This window comes from Aspergillus campestris (assembly GCF_002847485.1).
Source record: "Aspergillus campestris IBT 28561 chromosome Unknown P168scaffold_8, whole genome shotgun sequence".
In the NCBI taxonomy this organism is placed as follows: domain Eukaryota; kingdom Fungi; phylum Ascomycota; class Eurotiomycetes; order Eurotiales; family Aspergillaceae; genus Aspergillus; species Aspergillus campestris.
This window is the reverse complement of record NW_020194343.1, coordinates 587,398-608,954: the sequence shown is the minus strand read 5'-3', so window position 1 is coordinate 608,954 and position 21,557 is coordinate 587,398. Positions and strand designations below refer to the sequence as shown.

At 56.1% G+C, this 21,557-nt stretch overlaps 5 protein-coding genes across 5 annotated transcripts; 4 read left to right on the top strand and 1 right to left on the bottom strand.

Annotated features, from left to right (window-relative positions):
- Positions 1 to 359: 359 nt before the first annotated feature.
- On the top strand, positions 360 to 1,497 carry P168DRAFT_213535 (aquaporin-like protein; the record flags this gene model as incomplete). Its single annotated transcript, XM_024833069.1, has 4 exons — positions 360 to 472; positions 578 to 976; positions 1,094 to 1,304; positions 1,408 to 1,497. Coding segments are annotated over 4 exons (813 nt in total), but the record flags the coding sequence as incomplete, so codon positions are not given.
- Positions 1,498 to 1,622: 125 nt separating this feature from the next.
- Positions 1,623 to 3,553, bottom strand: P168DRAFT_305440 (glycoside hydrolase family 16 protein). Its single transcript, XM_024838927.1, has 4 exons — positions 3,219 to 3,553; positions 2,609 to 3,163; positions 2,152 to 2,553; positions 1,623 to 2,095 (listed from the first exon to the last, which is right to left on the bottom strand). The coding sequence occupies exons 1-4, from the start codon at positions 3,304 to 3,306 to the stop codon at positions 2,028 to 2,030; spliced, it is 1,113 nt and encodes a 370-aa protein (XP_024691686.1). The 5' UTR covers positions 3,307 to 3,553; the 3' UTR covers positions 1,623 to 2,027.
- A 1,890-nt stretch (positions 3,554 to 5,443) lies between these two features.
- Positions 5,444 to 11,960, top strand: acyA (adenylate cyclase acyA; the record flags this gene model as incomplete). The annotated part of the gene is made up of 4 exons (XM_024840298.1): positions 5,444 to 5,622; positions 5,680 to 6,693; positions 6,717 to 11,619; positions 11,670 to 11,960. 4 exons carry the CDS (start codon positions 5,444 to 5,446, stop codon positions 11,958 to 11,960), a joined length of 6,387 nt encoding a protein of 2,128 aa, XP_024691685.1.
- A 605-nt stretch (positions 11,961 to 12,565) lies between these two features.
- P168DRAFT_305438 (putative alanine--tRNA ligase) lies at positions 12,566 to 13,662 on the top strand (the record flags this gene model as incomplete). The annotated part of the gene is made up of 2 exons (XM_024838926.1): positions 12,566 to 13,515; positions 13,627 to 13,662. The coding sequence occupies exons 1-2, from the start codon at positions 12,682 to 12,684 to the stop codon at positions 13,660 to 13,662; spliced, it is 870 nt and encodes a 289-aa protein (XP_024691684.1). The 5' UTR covers positions 12,566 to 12,681.
- A 905-nt stretch (positions 13,663 to 14,567) lies between these two features.
- P168DRAFT_297953 (putative sister chromatid separation protein (Src1)) lies at positions 14,568 to 21,448 on the top strand (the record flags this gene model as incomplete). Its single annotated transcript, XM_024838220.1, has 3 exons — positions 14,568 to 16,165; positions 16,309 to 16,762; positions 21,095 to 21,448. 3 exons carry the CDS (start codon positions 14,568 to 14,570, stop codon positions 21,446 to 21,448), a joined length of 2,406 nt encoding a protein of 801 aa, XP_024691683.1.
- Positions 21,449 to 21,557: the final 109 nt, after the last annotated feature.

Below are 21,557 nucleotides of genomic sequence, written 5' to 3'. Positions count from 1 at the left end.
CTAGACCCAAGGTTGTAGTACCATGTGGACGGCATATTTTGAAGACCATCTATAAACCACCGGGGTAACACACAGCCCTGTACGATGTCAGACCAAATTTGTCCATGAAGTATAAGAGGAGACTCTACCAGCAGGTCTAATTCACGTCTTCATCATATACTAATCTATCCAGTCAATCTAATACTCAATATTTAATCAAAATGTCTCTCCCCACAACCTCCAAACCAACCCCAGAAGTCTCCCAAACAAGCCCTCATATCCTCTCCGACATGCTTGAACAACCTCCTCATATGCCACCCTCCTCTTCCACCACCGTACCTCCCACCCATAAGAGACCCACCCTCTATCAAGCAGCCGTTTCCGAACTCCTCGGCACAATGATCCTCGTCCTCTTCGGCGACGGTGCCATCGCCCAGGTTACTCTCAGTGGGGGATCGAAAGGGGATTATCAGTCTATATCATGGGCGTGGGGGTATCTCTTCCTCCCTTTCCCCTTTACCCTTCCCTTTCTCAATACACATAATATATATATATATATTTATATATAGGAAAAAAAGAGCCAACAAACCACTCTAAGACTAGGAATCCTCCTCGGAATCTACACCTCCACCCGCTCCGGCTCGCACCTCAACCCAGCCATAACATTCACAAACTGTCTCCTGCGCCCATCCAGACACCCCTGGTCTATCCTCCCAGTCTACACCCTCGCGCAGACCCTCGGAGCCATCATCGCCGCAGGTCTCATCTACGCCAACTACCACTCCGCCATTGACGTCCACGAGGGGCGTCCTCACGCGCGCTCCGTCCCCATCACCTCCTTCTCCTCCCCTTCATCCTCCAAAATGACCGGCCCCGACGCAATGGCCGTGTCGAACGCGACAGCAGGCATATTCAGCACCTACCCGGCGCCATTCATGACTCGCTCGGGGGCGTTCTTCTCGGAGGGTTTGGCGAGTGCGATTCTTATGTTCATGGTGTTTGTTTTGAAGGATGTTGCTTCTCCTCCTCCTCCTCCTCCTCCTCCTCCTCCTCCTCCTCCTTCTTCTTCAACTTCCCCCCACTCTACGACACCTTTTTCTACTACTGCCACTAGTCCTCCTCCCCCTACTACCCCCCAAGAACAAAGAGGAGGAGAATTAATCCTCCCCCTAGGCCTCTTCTTCACCGTCTTCGGCATCGGCGCCAGTTTCGGCTGGGAAACGGGCTATGCGATGAACCTGGCGCGTGATTTCGGGCCCAGACTTGTGTCTTGTGTGGTTGGGTATGGGAGGGAGGTGTGGACTGCTGGGGGGTATTATTTTTGGGTGGGTTTCCCCCTCCCCTCCCCACCTTCTTCCCTTTATATATTTTGTTTGTTTGTTTGTTTAATTATTTTTTGTCTTATTGTATTATTACTAACAGGGGTAGATTCCTATGGTGGCTCCGTTTGTAGGATGTCTTATCGGTGGATCGACCTATGATTTGTTTTTGTATGCTGGGACGGAGAGTCCGCTGTCGTTTGGGAAGATGTGGAGATGGTTGCGTGGTTTCTTTCAGAAGAAGAGACGGAGTGATGTTCTTGCTTAAGCATCTACCCTACTCTACATACTCCAAACTACAAACCTCTGTACCAATGCAATATTCGTGAATCATCATAATTTGTTCCCCATAATCAGAACGCTATCTATTAATGTACAATAATGTCATCTCGTCATGCTCTCGTATCTCATCCGGTCTGTCACCATATCCGACCCGCTCACCACACACCAATGCTCCACAACAGCATGCACAGGGCCAGTGCCATCGGAGGACGTAGCACACCGCCACCATCCACACTCGGGGCGATATGCGAGGAATCCGTAGGAGAAGGAGAATCGTCTGTCGGGTGAGATGCGCTCGTCGCATGCGGACCGTCAGACCGCGTGGAAGTTCCGTCCGGTGTAGTAGTAGCTCTAGTAGTAACAACAGAAGAAGAAGAAGCGGCCGTGGTGCCGGTCGACGGACCGAGGGGAGAATTCGAGGTGGTAGAACTGCAGTGGGAATCCCCCTCAGTACAGGAAAGGAATGCTGAGACCGGCACAGAAGGCGAGGAAAGTAATGTAGATGGGGAGATAGACTGTTCTTGGTTATTAGCACCCATCGCATCATCACTAGTGACTAAGGGATGCTCACTCACAGAGGCCGCTCCGGGCGGCTGGACCAGCCCCGATCCCGAATACGTCCAGCCATTGGGAAGCGGCGGCAACGTGCCCTCGGACGACGGCCGCGTCGCCGTGGCCACCCAGGGCCAGATGTTCGGCGTTACAAAGCTCGTCGTCTCCCGGTGCGTACCACTGAAGGGAAGAGGCGCACTGTCAACCGTTGCTGTCACGGTAGGGGCAGACTCGACACTGGAAAAGGACGCAGCACCACTGTTACCATTGACCCGACCGCCCTCAGCCTTGATGGATTTCCACGATCCACTCTGGTCCCCGTACGCGTAGGTCGAGCCGGTGGAGTAGTCTGTGACTTTGAGGGACTTCAGGTACATGGTGTATGGGCCGGCCCCGTAATCAGTCGAACCTCCAGCCCAGTCTGGATTGGTTAGCCTCTCTTTCTTGATTGATCTATTTTCTCGGGGGGAACTCACCAATGGTGCCCTGCGGGTTGTCAGGATCTCCTCCCGCCCAGACGCCGACCTTGACGGTCATGGGGGTCTGGGGATACTGATTCTCGGCGGCGGTCTCTGGGGTGACGACACGGACGGTCTTGCCGTCGATCTGCCAGACGATCTGGGAATCGGTCCAGTCGATGGTGTAGGTGTGAAAGTCATCATGGTTGCCGGGATTGTCGTGGGTAGCCCCACGGTTGAAGGTGTCGGTGTTGCCCTTGCCGAAATAGTTACTTTGGACGAGGGCATTATTCCCACCGAGCCACTCCCAGTCAATCTCATCGAGGTCGTCGGACTGTAGGACGGCACTGCTGACGATGCCCGTTCCGGGGGCAGCCTTGATGACGAACTCGACGTGACCAAACATGATGTACCAACCAGACTGGATTAGGGGGGCATCGCCTTGATCGGCGACAGAGAAACCGATGCCATCGTCGTCAAAGGAGGGTTTTCCGACCTCTTTGAAGCCGGATTGATGACCCTCGGTGAAGTCAAAGGTCGCGGACTTGGCCAACGCGGGGACGGGGGAACATGCTACAAAAGGTTAATATCAAACGGGAATAATAAAGTCAGGGTAGTGAGGACATACAATCTGATAAAGGGTTGCAGTCGGAGAAGGTCTGGGCGTTGATGGTGGAGAGGAGGGCCAGGGCCGTCCCAGCGAGGGAGAGCTTCATGGCCGGTTTTCGCTTTCTCTTTCTCTTAATCTCTCTCTTTCTTTTGTTTCTTCTTCTTTCCTTTTTTGTTTGACCGTTGAGATATTTGCTGATCTGAACTAATGCAGATCAAGCGTGGAGTTGGATGTGCAGACGTGGCTAAGAAGATATGTCGAAGGAGGTCGGTTCTAAAATCAACCGGGCGTGGAGAGAAAGCTGCAAGGGGGACGATCAGGGTCCACTAGATGGAGAAGAAAGAGAAGGAAAGAATGGGGGAAGATAGAATGATATATGAAGAGAAAGAGCGAAGAGCGAGAGAAAGACCAACCTCCTCATTATATCGACCCCGATCAGGCACTAAGGCCGACCCACGTTACCCGGGAGATCGAAGACCGTTGATTGGCGGAGAGCCTCGTGGAGGGAGTGGGGCCTGCGGGAAGACTAAGAAAGGGTACTTTTGTCTACTTCTTTCCCTCCTCTTTTCTCACGACTTTTTGGTACTCGGATGTATCTTTACTGGTCTATACAAGACTGCTACTAGAGACTCCGATCTCTCCGATTGGAATTGATTTATATATATATATATATAGATAGATATACATATAGATATATACCTTATGTATATGTACATATATGGAATAGCTGGTCAAATGACATCGCCACGGTGGGACGGTGGATCTCACAGCATTGATCCACTCCCAACCTCCTTTTATCATCTCGTATACCTAGCAGGATCTGGCCAGACAGATCGATAGATGGCCAGCTCTTCCATCGGGCATATTTCCATGACACATTCCTGTCATGTGGATGCACATGCACGGTGAGCGTCTGTCAGTTTTCAATCTGACCGTCTTTTCAGACTGGAGGTGTCACTCTTACTATATATCTGTGCGGTCGATCGATGGATCGATCGTCGAGGTAGCCTCAGGCACCAATTCCATATCCTTCGATGTCAGGAGGATCAATTCTCTGATTCTTATTTTCGGCTGAGGACTCCGTATCTAGTGTTTATTTTTTCTCTTTCAACCTTTCGAGCTGACACCTACTACTGTATTGCGAGTTCTTTCAACAGCTCCTGTTTCAGCGTCGGCCTGGTGTTTCAGGCGATCACGGTCCCAAATCCCCGTTGGGTTTGACCATCAAACCAACCAAGATAATTATATATAAGAGAACGAGATAAATCAGAAACAATGAGAGGTAGCCACCATAATATATAACATATAATATATATATATATATATGTGTGTGTAAAGCTATATATATATAAATATGTGTCGATGTCTTCCCCTCATTCCCCCTCACCGCCTGCCCAACCCGGCTAGTCCCCACACCCGCACTCTCTCAATGAGGCTCCCAGCACGGGTTTCATCTCAACCTCTCATTCTCTCATTCTCTCCATCTCTCTTCTCTCCATCTCACTGCATCCATCTGGATTCTCCCCATTTGACCTTTTCCAGGTTGATATCCCTTCAACTCTGGCATCACGGTGGAGTCAACAACCTATCCGGTATGTCCTTTCAATTCTATCCTGTCCATATCCATCATCATATCATCATCAACCTTTCCATCTCCTACACTTCCACACTACGCCCTCTCCGCGTCTACCCCCTCGATCCTCCCCGACATCTCTCACTAACGCGTCAGCTCTCTAGTTCATCTCGGGTAGACCATGAGCCGGTCTTGTCCCTTTCCATCTGCAATGTCCCATCTTCTCCGCGGTCGTTTCGCCCCCAGATCATGAAGCACGCCTCCACCCCGTCGCGCCCGACGCTAAACTCCCTGCCTCATCGGTCGCCTCATTTCTCGCCTGCATCTCCCTGCCGCCAGTGATTCCTACTCGATCGCCATCGCTCCTTCGATCCACCGGTAATCCCGTCGTTTTTCATCCTTTCTGGCTCGCTCCCGTGATCCCATCGCGAACCGTCATCTTCTCTTGAATCCCCTCCTTTGTCAACCGCAGACGACCCGTCACGACACAGACCCTCCCCCTCTCGAGCTCTCTCTCTACCCCCCTGTCCCCGTTGACACGACTTGCTTCTCGGTCTCCAGTCCGATCGCAATTAATGCCGCTGGAAGTCCGCTCTCATCCGTCCTCACCTTAACCCCCCTCCATTGTGCCGCCCGCGGCTGCCACCCGACCCGCGATCCCATCGACACCATGGCTGCCCGCGGCCACGACCAGTCCAATGGACGGAATGGCTCCGAGAGCTCTGATACGTACAGCTGGCTGTCCCAAGACACCATCAGAGATAACCAAAACCAACGCGCCCGTCATCCACATCGCCTGTCGCATGATCGCGGCATCTCCCCCCATTCTCTCGCCGAGAGACAGGACAGGTAAGAACCGTCTTGGCTTCTAGGCCCTCTCCTTCCGTCCCCCACTGACGCCCCCAGACCGGATCCGCCGCCGCCGTCGGTCCCAAACTCCTCCACCGACTTGTACGCGTCAAACTTCTCCTGGGACCCCCCCGACGTCAACCCACACGCCAATGGCCCCCGCAAGGCCCTGGCCGTCTTAGGGACAGATGACCTCCCCCCTCCCGCCAACGCCGGTCTGCCCCCCCGGCCCTATCGCAAACACACCCATCCCGACTACTTTAATTACGACCCGAATACCCCCCCCTATGCACCGTCCCCCAGCGGGGGGCCCTCCGACGGGGCCACCTCCTTCCTCCACGACCTCTCCGAGCCGGAGGCCCCACCGGCCGGCGCCGCGTCCCGCCTGGCCGACGACGAGGAGGACGACAACCGACGGCCGTCCGTTGCTAGCGCCACGACCGTTAGCAGCCAGGGCTCCAAGACCAGCAGCCGCTTCCGCAAACGACTACAGGGCTTCTTCGGCGACGAGTACGGCGATTCGAAGTCCGACTCGAAGCCCGACTCGGAGACCGCCAGTCTGCACGCGAGACCCGCCGCGGCCGACCAGATCAGGGCCCGCTCTCGAGCCAACTCCGACGGGGGCTCTCGGGGCCCCGCCGGCCGCGGACCTGCCCAGCGACCCCCCCAGCAGCCCGGCACCCCGCTGCCGTCGAGTGAGATCACCCCCTGGCTCTATCAGAGCTTCAACGACATCCCCCAGTTCGGCGAGGCCCCCGTGCGGCCCGCCCCGACCGGCCCAGACGGCCATCGCGCCCCGGGCCAGTCCGCCGCCGCGGGCGCACGAGACCCTGGCCGGCGCCACTTTGGCGGCCACCGCCACTCCCGGAGCAAGGAGGAGAAGCCCACCGTGGCGGGGGACCTGGCGGGTTACCCGGCGCGCCCGGCCACCGGCCGGGATGATCTCGCCCTGGGGCTGCGACCCTCGCGCGAGGCCCTGGACTTCCCCACCCCGGCGAGCTCCTCCGCGACCCTGGCCGCCGTCCGCTCGACGAGCCCGACCCCGAGCGTCCAGAGCGCGTACGGCCGGGAGTACGGCTCGGGGCCTCCCCCAGTCCCGTGCCCGGCAAGCGGTCCATTCTCGATAAGATCCGCCGCCCCAAGGCGCACGGGCCCCTCAAGAACCTCGGCGCCAAGGCGTCGACCCAGGAGCCGTCCGCCCGCGCCTCGTCGAAGCTCTCGCGCCGCGACGCGTCCCCTGCCCGCCGGGGCCGCCAAGGGAGCCTGGAGACCGCCAGCGACCCGGTCGACGGCGACCGCAAGAAGGATGGCCGGGGTCTGATCGGCTTCCGGGGCCGTGGTGGTGCCGCCCCCACCGCCGCCAGCGTCGGGGGCAAGGAGCTGCGGCCGGACGAGGCCGGCGTCTGGGCGCTCGACACGGACCTGACCCAGATGGAGGGCATCGTCCGGCGAAACTCCCCCGCCCTCCCCGTCGAGGGCCGCCCCCGGGCGGTGCCGCCGCCGGACGGCCCCGCTCCGCCCCGCGAGGAAGTCACCCCCAAGGCCGACGGGCCCTCGGCCACGGGCAACTGGGACGCGCCGGACAGTTGGCACGTCAAACGGCCGCTGGATGAGAACACCGCGCGCCTGCCCTCCCGCGCCCAGGCCGCGGTGCGGAACAGCCCCGACGCCGACGGCGTCTCCTACTTCATCCGGGTCTTCCGTATCGACTCGACCTTCGCCACCCTGTCCACCGGCGTGTATGCCACTGTGGCCGACATCCTCCTCATCCTGGGCCGCAAGTCCTTCCTCACCGACCACCTGAACAACTACGAGATCGTCATGCAGAAGAACGACCTCTCCCGCCAGCTGGACCCGAGCGAGAAGCCGATCCTCATGCAGAAGCGCATGCTCGAGCAGGTGGGCTACACCCAAAAGGACCGCATCGAGGAGATCGGCCGCGAGGACCACAGCTACATCCTGCGCTTCACCTTCCTCCCCACCAAGCTCAGCGGCTACAGCAGCCTCCAGGGCGAGCCTGGGTTTAACCCCGCCCAGAAGTTCAGCCAGGTCGACCTGCAGGGCCGCAGCCTGGTCACCATCCCCATCGCCCTCTACAAGCGGAACGCCGAGATCATTTCGCTAAACCTGTCGCGGAATTTGGCCCTCGACGTGCCCACCGACTTCATCAACGGCTGCATCAACCTGCGCGAGATCAAGTTCATCGGCTGCGAGGCCACCCGCCTGCCGGCTAGCCTCAGCCTGGCCAGCCGGCTGACCTACCTGGATGTCTCGAACAACCTGCTCGAGTCGCTCGACCACGCCCACCTGGACCGGCTCCACGGCCTCGTGAGCATCAAGATGGCCAACAACAAGCTGTCCAAGCTCCCTAGGTACTTCGGCAACTTCCAGTACCTGCGCACCCTCAACCTCTCGTCCAACAACTTCCACGTGTTCCCCGACTTCTTCTGCAACCTCAAGAGCTTGGTCGATCTGGATATCAGCTTCAACAGTATCGCCGAGCTGCCCAACATCGGCAGCCTGACCGCGCTGGAGCGGCTCTGGATGACCAACAACGTGATCCGGGGCCCGCTCGACGAGTCCTTCCGGGACCTCGTCAATCTGCGCGAGATCGACGCCCGCTTCAACGAGATCACCAATATCGACGTCCTGTCGCACCTCCCCCGCCTCGAGCAGCTGTACGTCGGCCACAACGCCGTGTCGCGGTTCCGCGGCTCGTTCATTAAGATGCGGACCCTGGTGCTCGATCACTGCCCCATGACCCAGTTCGACATCGACGCGCCGATCCCGACGCTGACCTCCCTGAACATCGCGTCGGCGAAGCTGGTCCAGTTCCGGGACTCCCTGTTCGACAATGTGCCCAACCTGGCGCGGCTCGTGCTCGACAAGAACCACTTCGTGTCCATGTCGCCGTATATCGGCAAGCTGCGCAAACTGGAGCACTTCAGCATGATCAAGAACCCCCTATCCTCCCTGCCCCCCACCATCGGATGCCTGGTGGAACTCAGATACCTCAACCTGCGCGAGTGTAATCTGCGGCGGCTACCCCCGGAGATCTGGCACTGTTTCAAGCTGGAGACGCTCAACGTGTCCTCCAATGTGCTGGACAGCTTCCCGGCCCACGGCAGTCCGGCCCCGCAACTGCCTAGCGATCTCGGCGGCGGCGGTCTCCCGGCCCCCACCCCGTCGGGGTCGACCGCGGTCCCCTACGACGACATGACAACCCTGGATGAGCGGGAGGCCCGGCGTCCGAGCCAGGCGTCGACCGGCGCGCTGAGCGTGGGCAGCTCGCCCAATGGCACGGGGCGTCGGAAACCCTCCGTCGCCTCTGTCACCCAGGGAGGGCGGAAGGTGTCGACGGCGTCCCGGTCCCTCATGGATGGGAGCCCGTCGGCCCGGAAGGATTCCAATTTCTCCCAGCACATCGCCACGACGTTTGGAGGCTCGCTGCGGAACCTCTACTTGGCCGACAACAGCCTGGAGGATGACGTTTTCCGCGAACTGTCTCTTATCCCGGACCTGCGGGTCGTCAACCTGTCGTACAACGAGATCACGGAGTTACCGCAGGGCCTGCTGAAGCGCTGGCACGTCCTGACCGAACTGTACCTGTCGGGGAACGTCCTGACCTCGCTCCCCTCGGACGACCTGGATGATCAATATCTACTCAAGGTCCTCCACCTCAACGGGAACCGGTTTCAGGTCCTGCCCGCCGAACTGTGCAAGGTAAGCCGGCTGGTGGTCCTCGACGTCGGCAGCAACGGGCTCAAGTACAATGTCTCCAACTGGCCGTACGACTGGAACTGGAACTGGAACCGCAACCTGAAGTACCTGAACTTCTCGGGGAACAAGCGGCTCGAGATCAAGCCGAACATCACCATGGGGCCGGCCGCAAGCCGGGAGACCGACCTGACCGACTTCAACTCGCTGACCCATCTCCGAATTCTGGGGTTGATGGACGTGACCCTGACCACGTCGACCATCCCGGAGGAAACGGAGGATCGCCGGGTGCGCACGTCGGCCTCGTTGGCCGGGTCCCTCGCCTACGGGATGGCCGACACCCTCGGCCGCACCGAGCACCTCTCCATCATCGACATGATTGTGCCCCGCCTGAAGCCCGACAACGTGGAGACCTTGGTGGGCATGTTCGACGGACAGGTGCCGCCGACGGGCGGATCGCGGATCGCCAAATACCTCCACGAGAACTTCATTCAGGTGTTCTCCTCGGAGCTGAAGCGACTGCGTCCAGACGAGCAGGAGACGCCCTTGGACGCCCTCCGCCGGACGTTCCTGGGCATCAACAAGAACATGGCTTTCGCCTGCTACAAGTCCATCGACCAGGACATCCGACAGTATCGCGAGGACTCGACGGACCAGAAGCGTGTGCGGCTCACCAAGGATGACATCCATTCCGGTGGCGTAGCGACGGTGATGTACCTCAACAACATGGACCTGTACGTGGCCAACGTGGGCGACGCCCAGGCGATCCTGGTGAAGGCGGACGGCTCGCTGCGGCATCTGACGCGGTTGCACGATCCCGCCGAACCGCAAGAACGGGCGCGCATCCGGACGGCGGGCGGCTACGTGTCGCGCAACGGGAAACTCAACGACGAGCTCTACGTGTCTCGGTCGTTTGGCCATTTCCAGCTGATGCCGGCGGTCATTGCCGCGCCGCACACCATGCACGTCAACCTGACCGAGCAGGACGAGATGATCATTCTCGCGTCGCGGGAACTCTGGGACTACGTGACCCCGGACCTGGTGGTCGACGTGACGCGGGCCGAGCGGTCGGATCTGATGACGGCGGCGCAGAAGATCCGGGATCTGGCGCTGGCCTACGGGGCGACTAACAAGCTCATGGTCATGATTCTCGGGGTGAGCGAGCTGAAGAAGCGGGGCCGATACACGCTCAAGAACGCCAGCATGTCCATGGGACCGCCGGACGAACACATCATCCCGAGCGCGAAACGACCCAAGAAGGCGCGTGACATGCCCTCGGACTCCCGGCTCGCACGGTTCGACTACGTGGACGCGCCCATCGGGGAGCTGGCCATCATCTTCACGGATATCAAGAAGTCCACCAGCCTGTGGGAGACGTGTCCCGACGCGATGCGCTCGGCCATTCAGATCCACAATGATATCCTGCGGCGGCAGCTGGGGATCATCGGCGGCTACGAGGTCAAGACCGAGGGCGACGCGTTCATGGTGGCGTTTGCGACCACGACGGCGGCATTGCTGTGGTGCTTCAACTGCCAAACGCAGCTGCTGGACGCCGAGTGGCCGACGGAGGTCCTCGAGCAGCCGCAGTGCCAGGTGCAGTACGACGTCGAGAACAACGTGATCTTCCGGGGACTGTCGGTCCGGATGGGAGTGCACTGGGGAGAACCGGTCTGCGAGAAGGACCCGGTCACCAACCGCATGGACTACTTCGGCCCGATGGTCAACCGGGCGTCGCGTATCTCCGCCGAAGCAGACGGCGGCCAGGTGTTCGTCTCGTCCGACTTCATGAGCGACTTCCAGCGCAACCTCGAAGTGTTCGCGGACACGGAGCGGGCGGCGTCGACGGGATCCATGGAGAGCTACTCCAGCCTGGGATACAACATCCGGCGAGAGCTACAGCAGCTGAACAGCCAAGGGTTTGTCATCAAGGACCAGGGGGAGCGCAAGCTCAAGGGGCTGGAGAACCCGGAGCCGCTGTACCTCATCTACCCGCACTCGCTGTCCGGGCGGTTGACGACGCTGGAGCAGGAGATCGACCCGGACCAGACGCGGACGACCATCAGCAAGCACTCGCAGCTGGAGATCCAGACCGATCTCATCTGGCGACTGTGGGAGATCACGCTTCGGCTGGAACGACTGTGTGGGGCATTGGAGTACTCTGGGGAGGCGCGGTTGCAGGAGCCCAACGTGGCGTTGTTCAATGTGGTCAAGAACCATGGTGGGGAGCTGGCGGATTCCACCGTGCTCAGCCTGGTAGAGCAACAGGTGACGCGCATCGAAGTAAGTCTTCCCCCTTCTCTCTTGTTCAAAATTTCGTGCTAACTATTCAGTTGACAATCAACACACTTGCAATCCGCAACATGATGCACCCCTTCCGACCAGGCGACAACCTCAACGACCACGCAATCCCCATCGGCGAGGTGATGCAGCAGCTCCAGACCCAGCTAGCAGAGTATCGACTCCTCAAGAAGCAGGTAGCAGACAACGCGGCCGACATCCACCGAGGACCCATCAACATGGCGCCCGACCCGTACCTGGAGGACAGCACTATCTCGACGTCGCCGACATCCTCCTATCTCAACCTACGCTCCAATTCCGACGTGAGCTCTATACCGCCATGAAACCTTCTTGGTTTTTTCGGTACTCAATGCCATTCTGTACATTGACGGATTATACAATCTAATTTCTTACTGAGATCCACGTCATGCTGGGCGTTGTGGCGGTTGTTTTTTCTTTTCTTCATGATGTGTCGGGGTGTCCCCTTTCTTTTCTTCCTTTTCTTCCTTTCATTAATCTGGTCTGCTCTTTGTTTTGTGTTCAGAAGCATGGGTCGGAGCCCGGGTGGAACTGATCTCTCTGAATGTTTGGGTTTTTGTCTTGTCTTGATCTTGTTTGCTGTCTATGCTCTTGGTTTACGGGGTTGAATAATGGTACTTGCATAGGAATGTGATTCTCTCGTCTCACCCCCATCAAACTAGGATATCCCTCAACCCTGGTCCCACCATGATGTACACAGACTGTAATGTGTTCGTAAACAGTTGGTCTGTCTGGCGGGGACATCATCAGCTGTGGGTTCATACCTATATTTCGGGCGAGTTGACGGAGTACATACGGCGTACAGAGTACCGAGTACGCCGTAGTAGGAAAGTGAAGGTCGATTCCCGCGGGGGTCAAAACACAACAAGTGGGGTTCTCCACTACTACACCTCCAACTACCGAAGCATTACGTTGCTGGACTTGACTTCATCCATTCCTACACGGTAAACACCACGCACCTCCACTCTATCTCTCTATCCACCTCCATCTATAGAAAGAACACATACCCTGAGAGAGCCAATCAAAATGCCCACTACATACCTCGCCTACCACTACGATGGCAAGCTCCACACCTACGAAACAACCACAACAAGCATAACCCCCTTCTCGGCCCTCCCCGAGCCAACACGCGCCCTCTTCAAAGAGGGCACAGACGAGCACTATGTCGTCACAACCGCAGGCACAATCTTCCACCCTCAAGGGGGTGGCCAACCCTCGGACACAGGGACCATGGAGCTCCTCCCCTCTCGTCCTTCCACCCCACCAACGAAATTCACAGTCCACACAGCCCGCAAATCCAACAACCAAGTCCTTCACCTAGGCACCTTCGATTCCTCTTCCCAACTCTTCACTCCAGGGGAAATAATCCTCCAAAAAATCGACCCAGCAAAGCGCCTCCTCCACTCGCGCCTCCATACGGCAGGGCACGTCCTCGGCGGGGCCGTGCGCCAGCTACTGGAGGATAAGATCGAGGGATTTGACGAGCTCAAGGCGTCGCATTTTCCGGGGTCCGCGGCGTGCGAGTTCCGCGGGTTGATCCCGGGGGAGTGGAAGGGAGGTATTCAGGAGAGGGTGAGGGAGATTGTGGAGGGTAAGGTGGTGGTTAGGGTTGAGTGGTGGAGGGTGGGGGATTTTGAGGAGAGGGGGTTGGGGAGGTTGTTGGGGGGGATTGCCGGGGATGGGGATGGGGATGGGGATGAGAATGGAGGAGAGGAGGAGGAAGGGAAGGAGAAGAAATTGAGGGTGGTGGTGATCGATGGTGTAGAGACGTATCCGTGTGGAGGTACGCATGTCGACACGACGGATTTATGTGGGGAGGTGTTGGTTAAGAAGATTGTGAGGAAGTCGGGGGTGTCGAAGGTGAGTTATTCGGTGGATTAGCTAGATATACTGTAGACTGTTGCAATTATAGAGGTTGTTGTGCTAAATGATGAATGTAAGCTATATTGTTTCTCCCTACTGAATCAATAGTGGCTGTGGTATGCCGGCGAGCAGACAAGGCTGTAGTCGCCACAAAATGCGAAAGGGAAGCCGTATACAATAGCACTCTTGCTTTAATCTGTTGACTCTGCTCTCGTCTCAACGATCGATTCGTAAATTGATCGTTGTCGGGCATGCATCAAAGCCGATGCGTAAATATTTCATGAGGGGCGGTGGGACCTGATAAATTGCGTTTCGACAGGATGTACGCTGTCTGAGTTATACACTTTATTGTCGACCATGACGACGACTTCTGCAGAGCGTCTATCTGTGATTCTGCGCTCCATTGGGAAGGTGTTGCACTTTGTATGCGTGTCGACCGTTGGTTTTGATATAGGTGACTTGCTAGTGTGTGATTATATCGCAGGCAGTGATCTATATCAGATGACATAAGCACTGACTAATATATCACGTGAGCGTGTTGCTGCATCCTGTCGTCATCATTGCTCGTCCACTTCACCTGCCAAGTTCCCCTTCACTTCTCCTATTCTGGCTTCATCTTCACTCCCCTCATCACATCCATCTCATCATCTATCTTGTCAGAGTGGAGGTAATTGCCTTCTACAAGGCACTGGAAGAGAGCCTACAGCCAACTACCTGCAACCCATCCTGTCCAGCCTGCTACATCTCTTGGCTGTAGCCCCACCCCGTTGCCGTGGATACCGTGTTTTCTACACCAAACTGTCATCGTGACGAATCAACCAAACTCTGGCAGCACTCGTGGGGTCGTTGTTCCTCTTTCTCTTCTTTACACTATCTGGATTGACAAACTGTTTTTTTCCTTTTTGCAATTTCCACTAGGTACTCCATTCCTTACTGGAGATCTTGCACTCTCACCACTACCTCCTGCGTACTGCTTCCTGCCCCTGCCTTACCGGTTTGTTACCGGTTAGACTACATCCGGTGGTGATTGTTCTCGGGGACTGCCCACCATGGAAGACGCCTACGATTACCTGGCGGTCGATTTCGATCTCAATTCTCTCACCGTTCCCCGGCTGCGCTCTATCCTCGTCAACCATGACGTCCCCTACCCGGCCTCCGCCAAGAAGGCGCAGTTAATCCGCATCTTGGAAGATGAGGTCTTACCCCAGGCCAAGAAGCTGCTGCGCGAGCGCGAGCGCGTGAAGAGGACAAGCGAGGGCATTACGGATATGCCAAGTCGCGCGACCTCTGTCGCCAGTGAATATGATGCACCCCCCGCGCGAGCGCGTTCCGTCCGTGATTCGCAACCGCCGCCGACTCCCTCAACCGTCGGCCGACGGGGCCGCTCCCGCGTCAGCACGAGGCAATCGACCGTGGAGACAGACGACGGACAGACGCCTGCGGCACCCGCGACACCCGCGACTACATCGAGGAAAACCGCGCCCAAATCGGAATCTAAACGCTACGATCTATCCGACCTGCAGGACTATCATGAGGTCCCGGTCACCCCGCGCGAGCCACGCACGGCCAGCCCCCGCAAGTCAACCGCCAGAAAATTACGGAGAAGTGAGATGGCTCCCTCGACCGAGCCAGAGCCCCCAGTGTCGGCGATCAAGGCCGAGCCGCTCGAGGACGGTCATTTCAGCACGGATAACCCCTTCCAGAGCGGAAGTCCGGCGCGAGATCCGACCCGTGACCAAAAGCGCAGGAGCAGTTCGCGACGTTCAACGCAGAGCCCGGCCCTGAGTCACGGGCTCCGTGCCCGGAAGTCTGAGACCCCGGTTTTCCCCGCCCCCGACGACAGCGGGAGAGCTTCCGCGCGGGCGTCGCTCGCATCACCCGCCTCCAAATGGACGTCTCCGAAACTGTCCCAGCCTATCGAAGAGGAGGACGAAGAGGACGACGAAGTAGAGGAGGAAGAGGAGGAGGAAGAAAGTGGACTGAGCGCGGGAGAAGAGTTCACTCCCGATGAACAACTAGCGCTAGAGCGGGAACAGGCCGACCGACTTTATCCACCGCGTAACCAGACCCGACGACCTCGGAAACAGGGACCAGTCAGCAAAGCGGCCCCGTGGGTAGTGATACTGATGCTGTTTGGAGGCTTCGCGGCCTGGTGGCGGCAGGAGAAGGTCGAGATCGGCTTCTGTGGCATTGGCAAACCGACGTGGTCGTTAGCCGAAACCAAGGTTCCCGAATGGGCCAGCGTCTTGGAACCGCAATGTGAGCCCTGCCCGCCGCATGCTTTCTGCTATCCCGACTTCGAGGCTCGCTGCGAGCACGATTTCATCCTCAAACCTCATCCGCTGTCGCTGGGGGGATTGATCCCGTTGCCTCCCACCTGTGAACCCGACAGCGAGAAGGCACGCCGCGTCAAGGCCGTCGCCGACAAAGCCGTTGAGAAGCTCCGAGACCGCCGGGCCAAGTATGAGTGTGGAGAACTATCAGAGGGCGACAAGGCAGCCAAAGGCCCGGAGATCACCGAACCAGATTTGAAACAGGAAGTTGGCGAAAAGCGCCGCAAGGGCATGAGTGATGCCGAGTTCGATGATCTCTGGAAAGGGGCCCTCGGCGAAATCGTCGGCAAAGACGAGGTTATCACCAAATCGGAGTAAGTCCGCTCCCCTTCGTCTTTTTGAACCCCTCGGGAAAAAACACTCGCGCTATGGCGCACGGTGTCCGCATTAAGAGACCTTTTTTTGTCTGGTTCTGACGTTTCCACCGACACTAACAGAAGCCACAACGCTATCACAGACCCTCTTCTGTCCTCATCCTCACATCAACTTCCGTCAGCCGCCTACCCCTCACATGCGCCTTCCGCCGCTACGTCCGACTCTCTATCCTCGCGTATCGACTCCCTCTTTCAATTTTAGCTCTATGCATAGGTCTCGCCACCTACGCTCGCTCTAGGTACCTTGCTCGTCGATCCGACTTGGGCCGCGTCCCCGACCTGGTCGCTACTACCCTAGACCGCCTCGCAACGCAGGCAGCCTTGCATGCGCGCGGAGAAGCCCGGGAAGCGTATATCCCCATTGGGCAGTTGCGCGATGATGTCCTCCGGTCTGAACTGCAGGGCAGTCGGCGCGAAGGATTATGGCGACGGGTTCGCGGTGTTGTGGAAGGAAATGCCAACGTCCGCGCTGCCGTGCGAGAGGGTCGCGGTGGAGATGTGGCACGCGTGTGGGAATGGATTGGTGGGATCGGCGGTGTCGATGTAGATCGCAGTGCCTCTCGACAGCGCCAGGGCAGCCTGACCCATCTGTCACCCGCGTCAAGCACCCGGGATCACCATCTCCCGCCTGACGACACTGCTCTGCAGCGTTTGGAAATGCCACGCAAGTGGGATGAAGGTCGGCCCATTTACTGATGATCCTTCTCTCGTGTTCCTGGAGCCCCGCTATTTCCTTCATCTTTTGAGGGGATTTTCTTCACTCTAGCCCCTTTGGATTTGTGCTGCCTGCATCCATTTTTTTGTCCCGCCTTCATGTATGAGATTCCCAAGTCGGTTATTAGCTTTCATTGTGCGTAGATAGCTCGGATCCTTCCGATTTCGCTGGTTTTCTTTCCGCAAACCATGTGTTGTATGTAAATATCCACAGCCTGCTGAATTGCCGATCCTTTATTGGAAGAATGTTGATCTCTCTTGTTTTACTACTCATTTCCGTGATTGAGCCCTTCTCCATTCTCCCCTGTGAAGAAGTACGTGATCATGGATGTCCCCTGTTGTTGGGCGGCCTATAACCGTCCTCGGCGAATGTTTTCCTAGCCGGCTATCGGTCGACTCCGTCCGACACCCCAACTTAGTGGCAAGCGAGTATGCTCAGGTGGAACTTACGTCGGTGGCTGCGTTGTAGCACGATGATTTGCCCGATCATTTGATGATTAGGTATCGAATCCTCGGTAAGACAAGTAGCCAAATCGGACGCGGCACCACTGGGCCCCTCACCCAAGCGCATAGTGGCACTCCCACGGTTCGGATCCCTTCAGCAAAACTCCCAGTAGTCTGAATGATTGCCGCATCTGAGTCCGCTCATTGGTCCAAATGCACCTGCTTCTTGATCGTCTGCTTGGGCTCCCACTGTGGCAAATTTTTTCGACCTCGTCTTTGCTCGGCCTTGTGAAGTCCTTCATACCAGTGGGCATTTCCCCACTTGATCCGGGGTGGATTTCGATTTAATTTGTTTTCAATTTTTTTTCCCTTTTTTTCGTTTTTTTTCTTTGTGTGCTTAGTTCTTTTTAGCCCGCAGCATGTGTCGGATGTTGGTTTACCTACCCCCAACCCCCTTCGCGCCTTTGGACCATAGCCCACTCTTTTATTTCCGGTACTTTGCACGACTGATAGGGTCCATGTTGGTCATTGTCTTTAGCGACACCACTAGTGCTCTGCTAACCCTAGAACAGACATACGGAGTATAGTTCTGAGGGTCTTTCGCGCATGTGAAAAGTGAAGACGGCGATTGTCGTCGCGTCACCTGTTGTCGAGACCGTCTCGTCCATGCAGAATGGACCCCGAAAATGGTGTTTAGTCGAAGAACGTGTCCATAGTTCAACGGGGACTGGAACAACGCACGGATCTATACCAGAGCTGGCTAGCTACTTTGAACACTCTCCCGTGTTCTCGTCCATGATAGTTTACCATGGCTTCGTGATTAAACAGCCTGAGCTCTACCAGTAGTCGAAGACCGGCAACACCTGGTTGCGTCGACCCGGTGGTTCATCACTTCTCTCATCCAAGTACCGCCCCCAGAGATATCAGACGCGGGGATGATGGTGATTGGGCACGTACGATAGTGCTGACAACTGTGACTGACGATAGTCATCAAAGCATGGCGTAAGGAGGATGAAACAGATGTGGATTTCCTTGACCAAGCCGGGGTCGAGAGTATGAAGGAGAAAGATGGAGAGCAGGAGAGCGTGAGGTGATGGGGGATGCTGGCCCAAAGGGGTTTAGTCACCACGTGAGGGATATCTCTTGGCGCCTCTCGGCTGTCAGTCAGGCGACCATTTACTCCGTACGGACAACCAAATCTTTTGAAGAAGTTGAAGATATTAAGCTAACCCTGGATAAAGACCCGATCGGGCCTGGTTCGATCTGCAATTGGCTGTCCCTCAGACTGGGCACCTAGATCATGCCTTCCCTTGGTCTAGATCGCGTTTGACGTCGGTTTCCACTGATAGAGACGGGTTGGTACCGCTGTCAACCAAAGCTTATCCTGGAGTCAAACAGGCTAGGTCTCCTCTCGTTCCGGCTCAAAGTCTTTCCTCGAGAGTTTGTTATCATCAAGGGAGATGGTTGCTAACGGAATGTCTGACAGCAGTTGAGGAATGCAAAGGAATCCACCTGCCGGACCCATCGAGCTAAGGGTTACGCGCCATCGGTCATTCCGCAAAGGGGGGCGTTTTCACGACCTATCAAACCCTTCGGAAGCTATATCCGCAATGACCCTGGCTTTATATTCGCGCAGGGCAGCCATTTCGCCAGTGGACACTGAGGGGGATCTTGTGGCCGAATCATCCAACCGCCAGCTCGGTGTTAATTTAGCAAGAGCAAAAAAATGGAAATTATCAAAGCAGAAGCGGACGAGAGAGGACACGCAAGGTGTGGTGGTCTGTCTCTCTTTTCCCTCTGGCGGATAACACGCGGTCAACTTCAAGAGTTGGACTGGCTCAAGAGGCCAACGGAGTTTCACTAAGCGTGTGGGTTAGATGGAACATATACCTTAATTCAATTGAATAACAGAAAAAGCAAACAAGAGACAAGGAAAGAGATAAGAAGGAGAAAAAAAAAAAAAAAAAAAAAAAACAAAAAAAAAAAACAGATGAAAACATCAGATACTCAGGATGATAGACGTGAGGATTTTGGTACAGACCGACAGGATAGGATGGAACGAAAACCATGGAATACCTGCCTCACCTCAGGGCTCAGGATGCACAACAATCGTTCATATTGAAGACGACCAACAACCACGTCAATTCGTCGACACGTGGAAAAAGAAGGTTTATGATCTGACCGCAAGCAGCCTCCATAGCTATAGTTGTCCACGGATTTGGACCATGGTACCTTTAATCCAACACTGGTACGACAGGCGCCAAACCCTCATAACTTCCTTCCTGCATTGGCATGCATACATATCGCCACGGGCTAAAAGCTGTCATGTGGGCATCAGGAAGAATGGTTCGGCATTGCTGGGATGAAGTTTGAGGCAACCAGCACTATTCCGTACAGCGTACAGGGTCGGTCATTTACAGTGATTTACATTGGGCCAGCAAAAGAGGGCAAATCCACTTTGGGCTGCTCTAAATTATTGCGTTCGCCACTCCCACGCTTGCACAGATTTCTCTTCACCAAATAGCGAGGTCGATATTTTTTGACCCGAATCCATTTCCCCAGGACGCTCAAAGCTACTTTCTCTTTACTTTTCTCTCTTTTTTCGTTCGACCTCGCGCTTTTCTGGTCGTCCCTGGAAACCGTCCGATCATTTAGTTTATCTCTGGAACGGACCGTGGGTATCGTTCTTGCACTTTTCTGCTTGTAATCGTCTTTTCTCCTTCCTTGTTTCGTTGGTTTGATTTTATTTTGTCTTATTTTGCTTTTATTTTTACTGTTCACTGCCTATCCCCATTTTTGGCTATAATTTTTCTTTCTATTTTAATTTTGATTTCCTTTTCTCTTTTTTTCCCACTTTTTTTGGCCAAGAAAAAGCATACTTTAACTTTTTTTTTTTTACTGTCATCATCCGTTTGCGACTTTTAGACAACCTTTCTCGCCACAGTTTTCCTTGCTGGCGCCAATCTGCCTACCCACCCACTTCTGACGCTTACTCCTCCCCCCTCCCCCCTTCCTTTGGCTTTCTGGGGTTCGATGGCAAACCCAATACCAGTCGCGCGCCAACCAGCTGTCACCCGAAAGTCTGGCCGGCTTGTGTTAGTGTAAGGGCACGCGGTCTGTCATCGTCCAGATTATTCTCTCCCAGGCATGGTCTGTTCGGATCCTCTATGGTAGATACGACTCCTCCTCAGAAGTATGCTCTTAGAAATACCGACCCGGAATCCCCTTGGAACTGGTTCTCGCGCTTCGCACTGATCTCTGAATTCCTTCCTCGGTTTCTCATCCTGACATGACCCTCCCCCTCGACCCATCACCCTAACATACTCTCCCTAGACCATGGCCCAGCAAGGGTCATCCCGATCATTTCGTCCCATTGCTCCCCGGGCACTAGCAGAGAGCCCGGCCCCAGGACCCCCCATTGAGGAACCTAACAACAAAATAAAGAGGGCGTCGACTGCATGTACCGAATGTAAACGTCGTCGGACGAAGGTACGTCTACTTGTCCCGGGGAAATCTCGCTTCGGGGAAGTGGCCTTAGCGAGACCTGCGGATACTATCAATTCCCGTGCCGGAGTGTGCCCCGCGTAGGCACCTGCCTTCCCCTCCCATCCACCTGTCGTCGAACCAAGATCGCAGATATACCTACCCGCATATAGAGATCCCTTGAGGAAACGCACCATACCCTTTTCTGACATGATTCTGGCAATATAGTGCAGCGCTGACACTACCGGCACTCCATGCACGGAATGTGCCCTACACAACCGGGAGTGTATCATTGACGAATTTGCCGACAAACGGCGCAAGGTTGCGGCCCGGCGGGCCCACGAGGATCTCAAATATTACCGTGGGTTTTTGGAAGAACTACTCACCGCGATTCGGTACTGCAACCAGTCGACGGTGGATACGATCGTCGATGTTATCCGGTCGGGGGCATCTCAAGAGGAGATCCAGGCCACAGTCAGCCAATTCGGCAGTGAACGTCTGAAGGAGCAAGATCAGTTGCCCGCTTCCCATCCGACCAGGGTTGATGGTGATGCGTCCTCATTGACGCCGGATAACATCTGATTGAATGTTTCTTGGCTGCCTTGAGGGAGCGCAGCCTAGCCATTGAATGTAACCGTGGCCCCCTTCTATCATATAAATGAGCGACCGTCGCACACCATGCCGTCACCGA

What these genes read in the sequence shown, in the direction of transcription:
- P168DRAFT_305440 (XM_024838927.1), bottom strand. Translation starts at nt 3,306, where the DNA reads ATGAAGCTCTCCCTCGCTGGGACGGCCCTGGCCCTCCTCTCCACCATC. An exon ending in CAACCCGCAGGGCACCATTG is followed by an intron (nt 2,554 to 2,608) that starts GTGAGTTCCCCC and finishes TAACCAATCCAG; the next exon opens with ACTGGGCTGGAGGTTCGACT. An exon ending in GCCCGGAGCGGCCTCTGTGA is followed by an intron (nt 2,096 to 2,151) that starts GTGAGCATCCCT and finishes AACCAAGAACAG; the next exon opens with TCTATCTCCCCATCTACATT.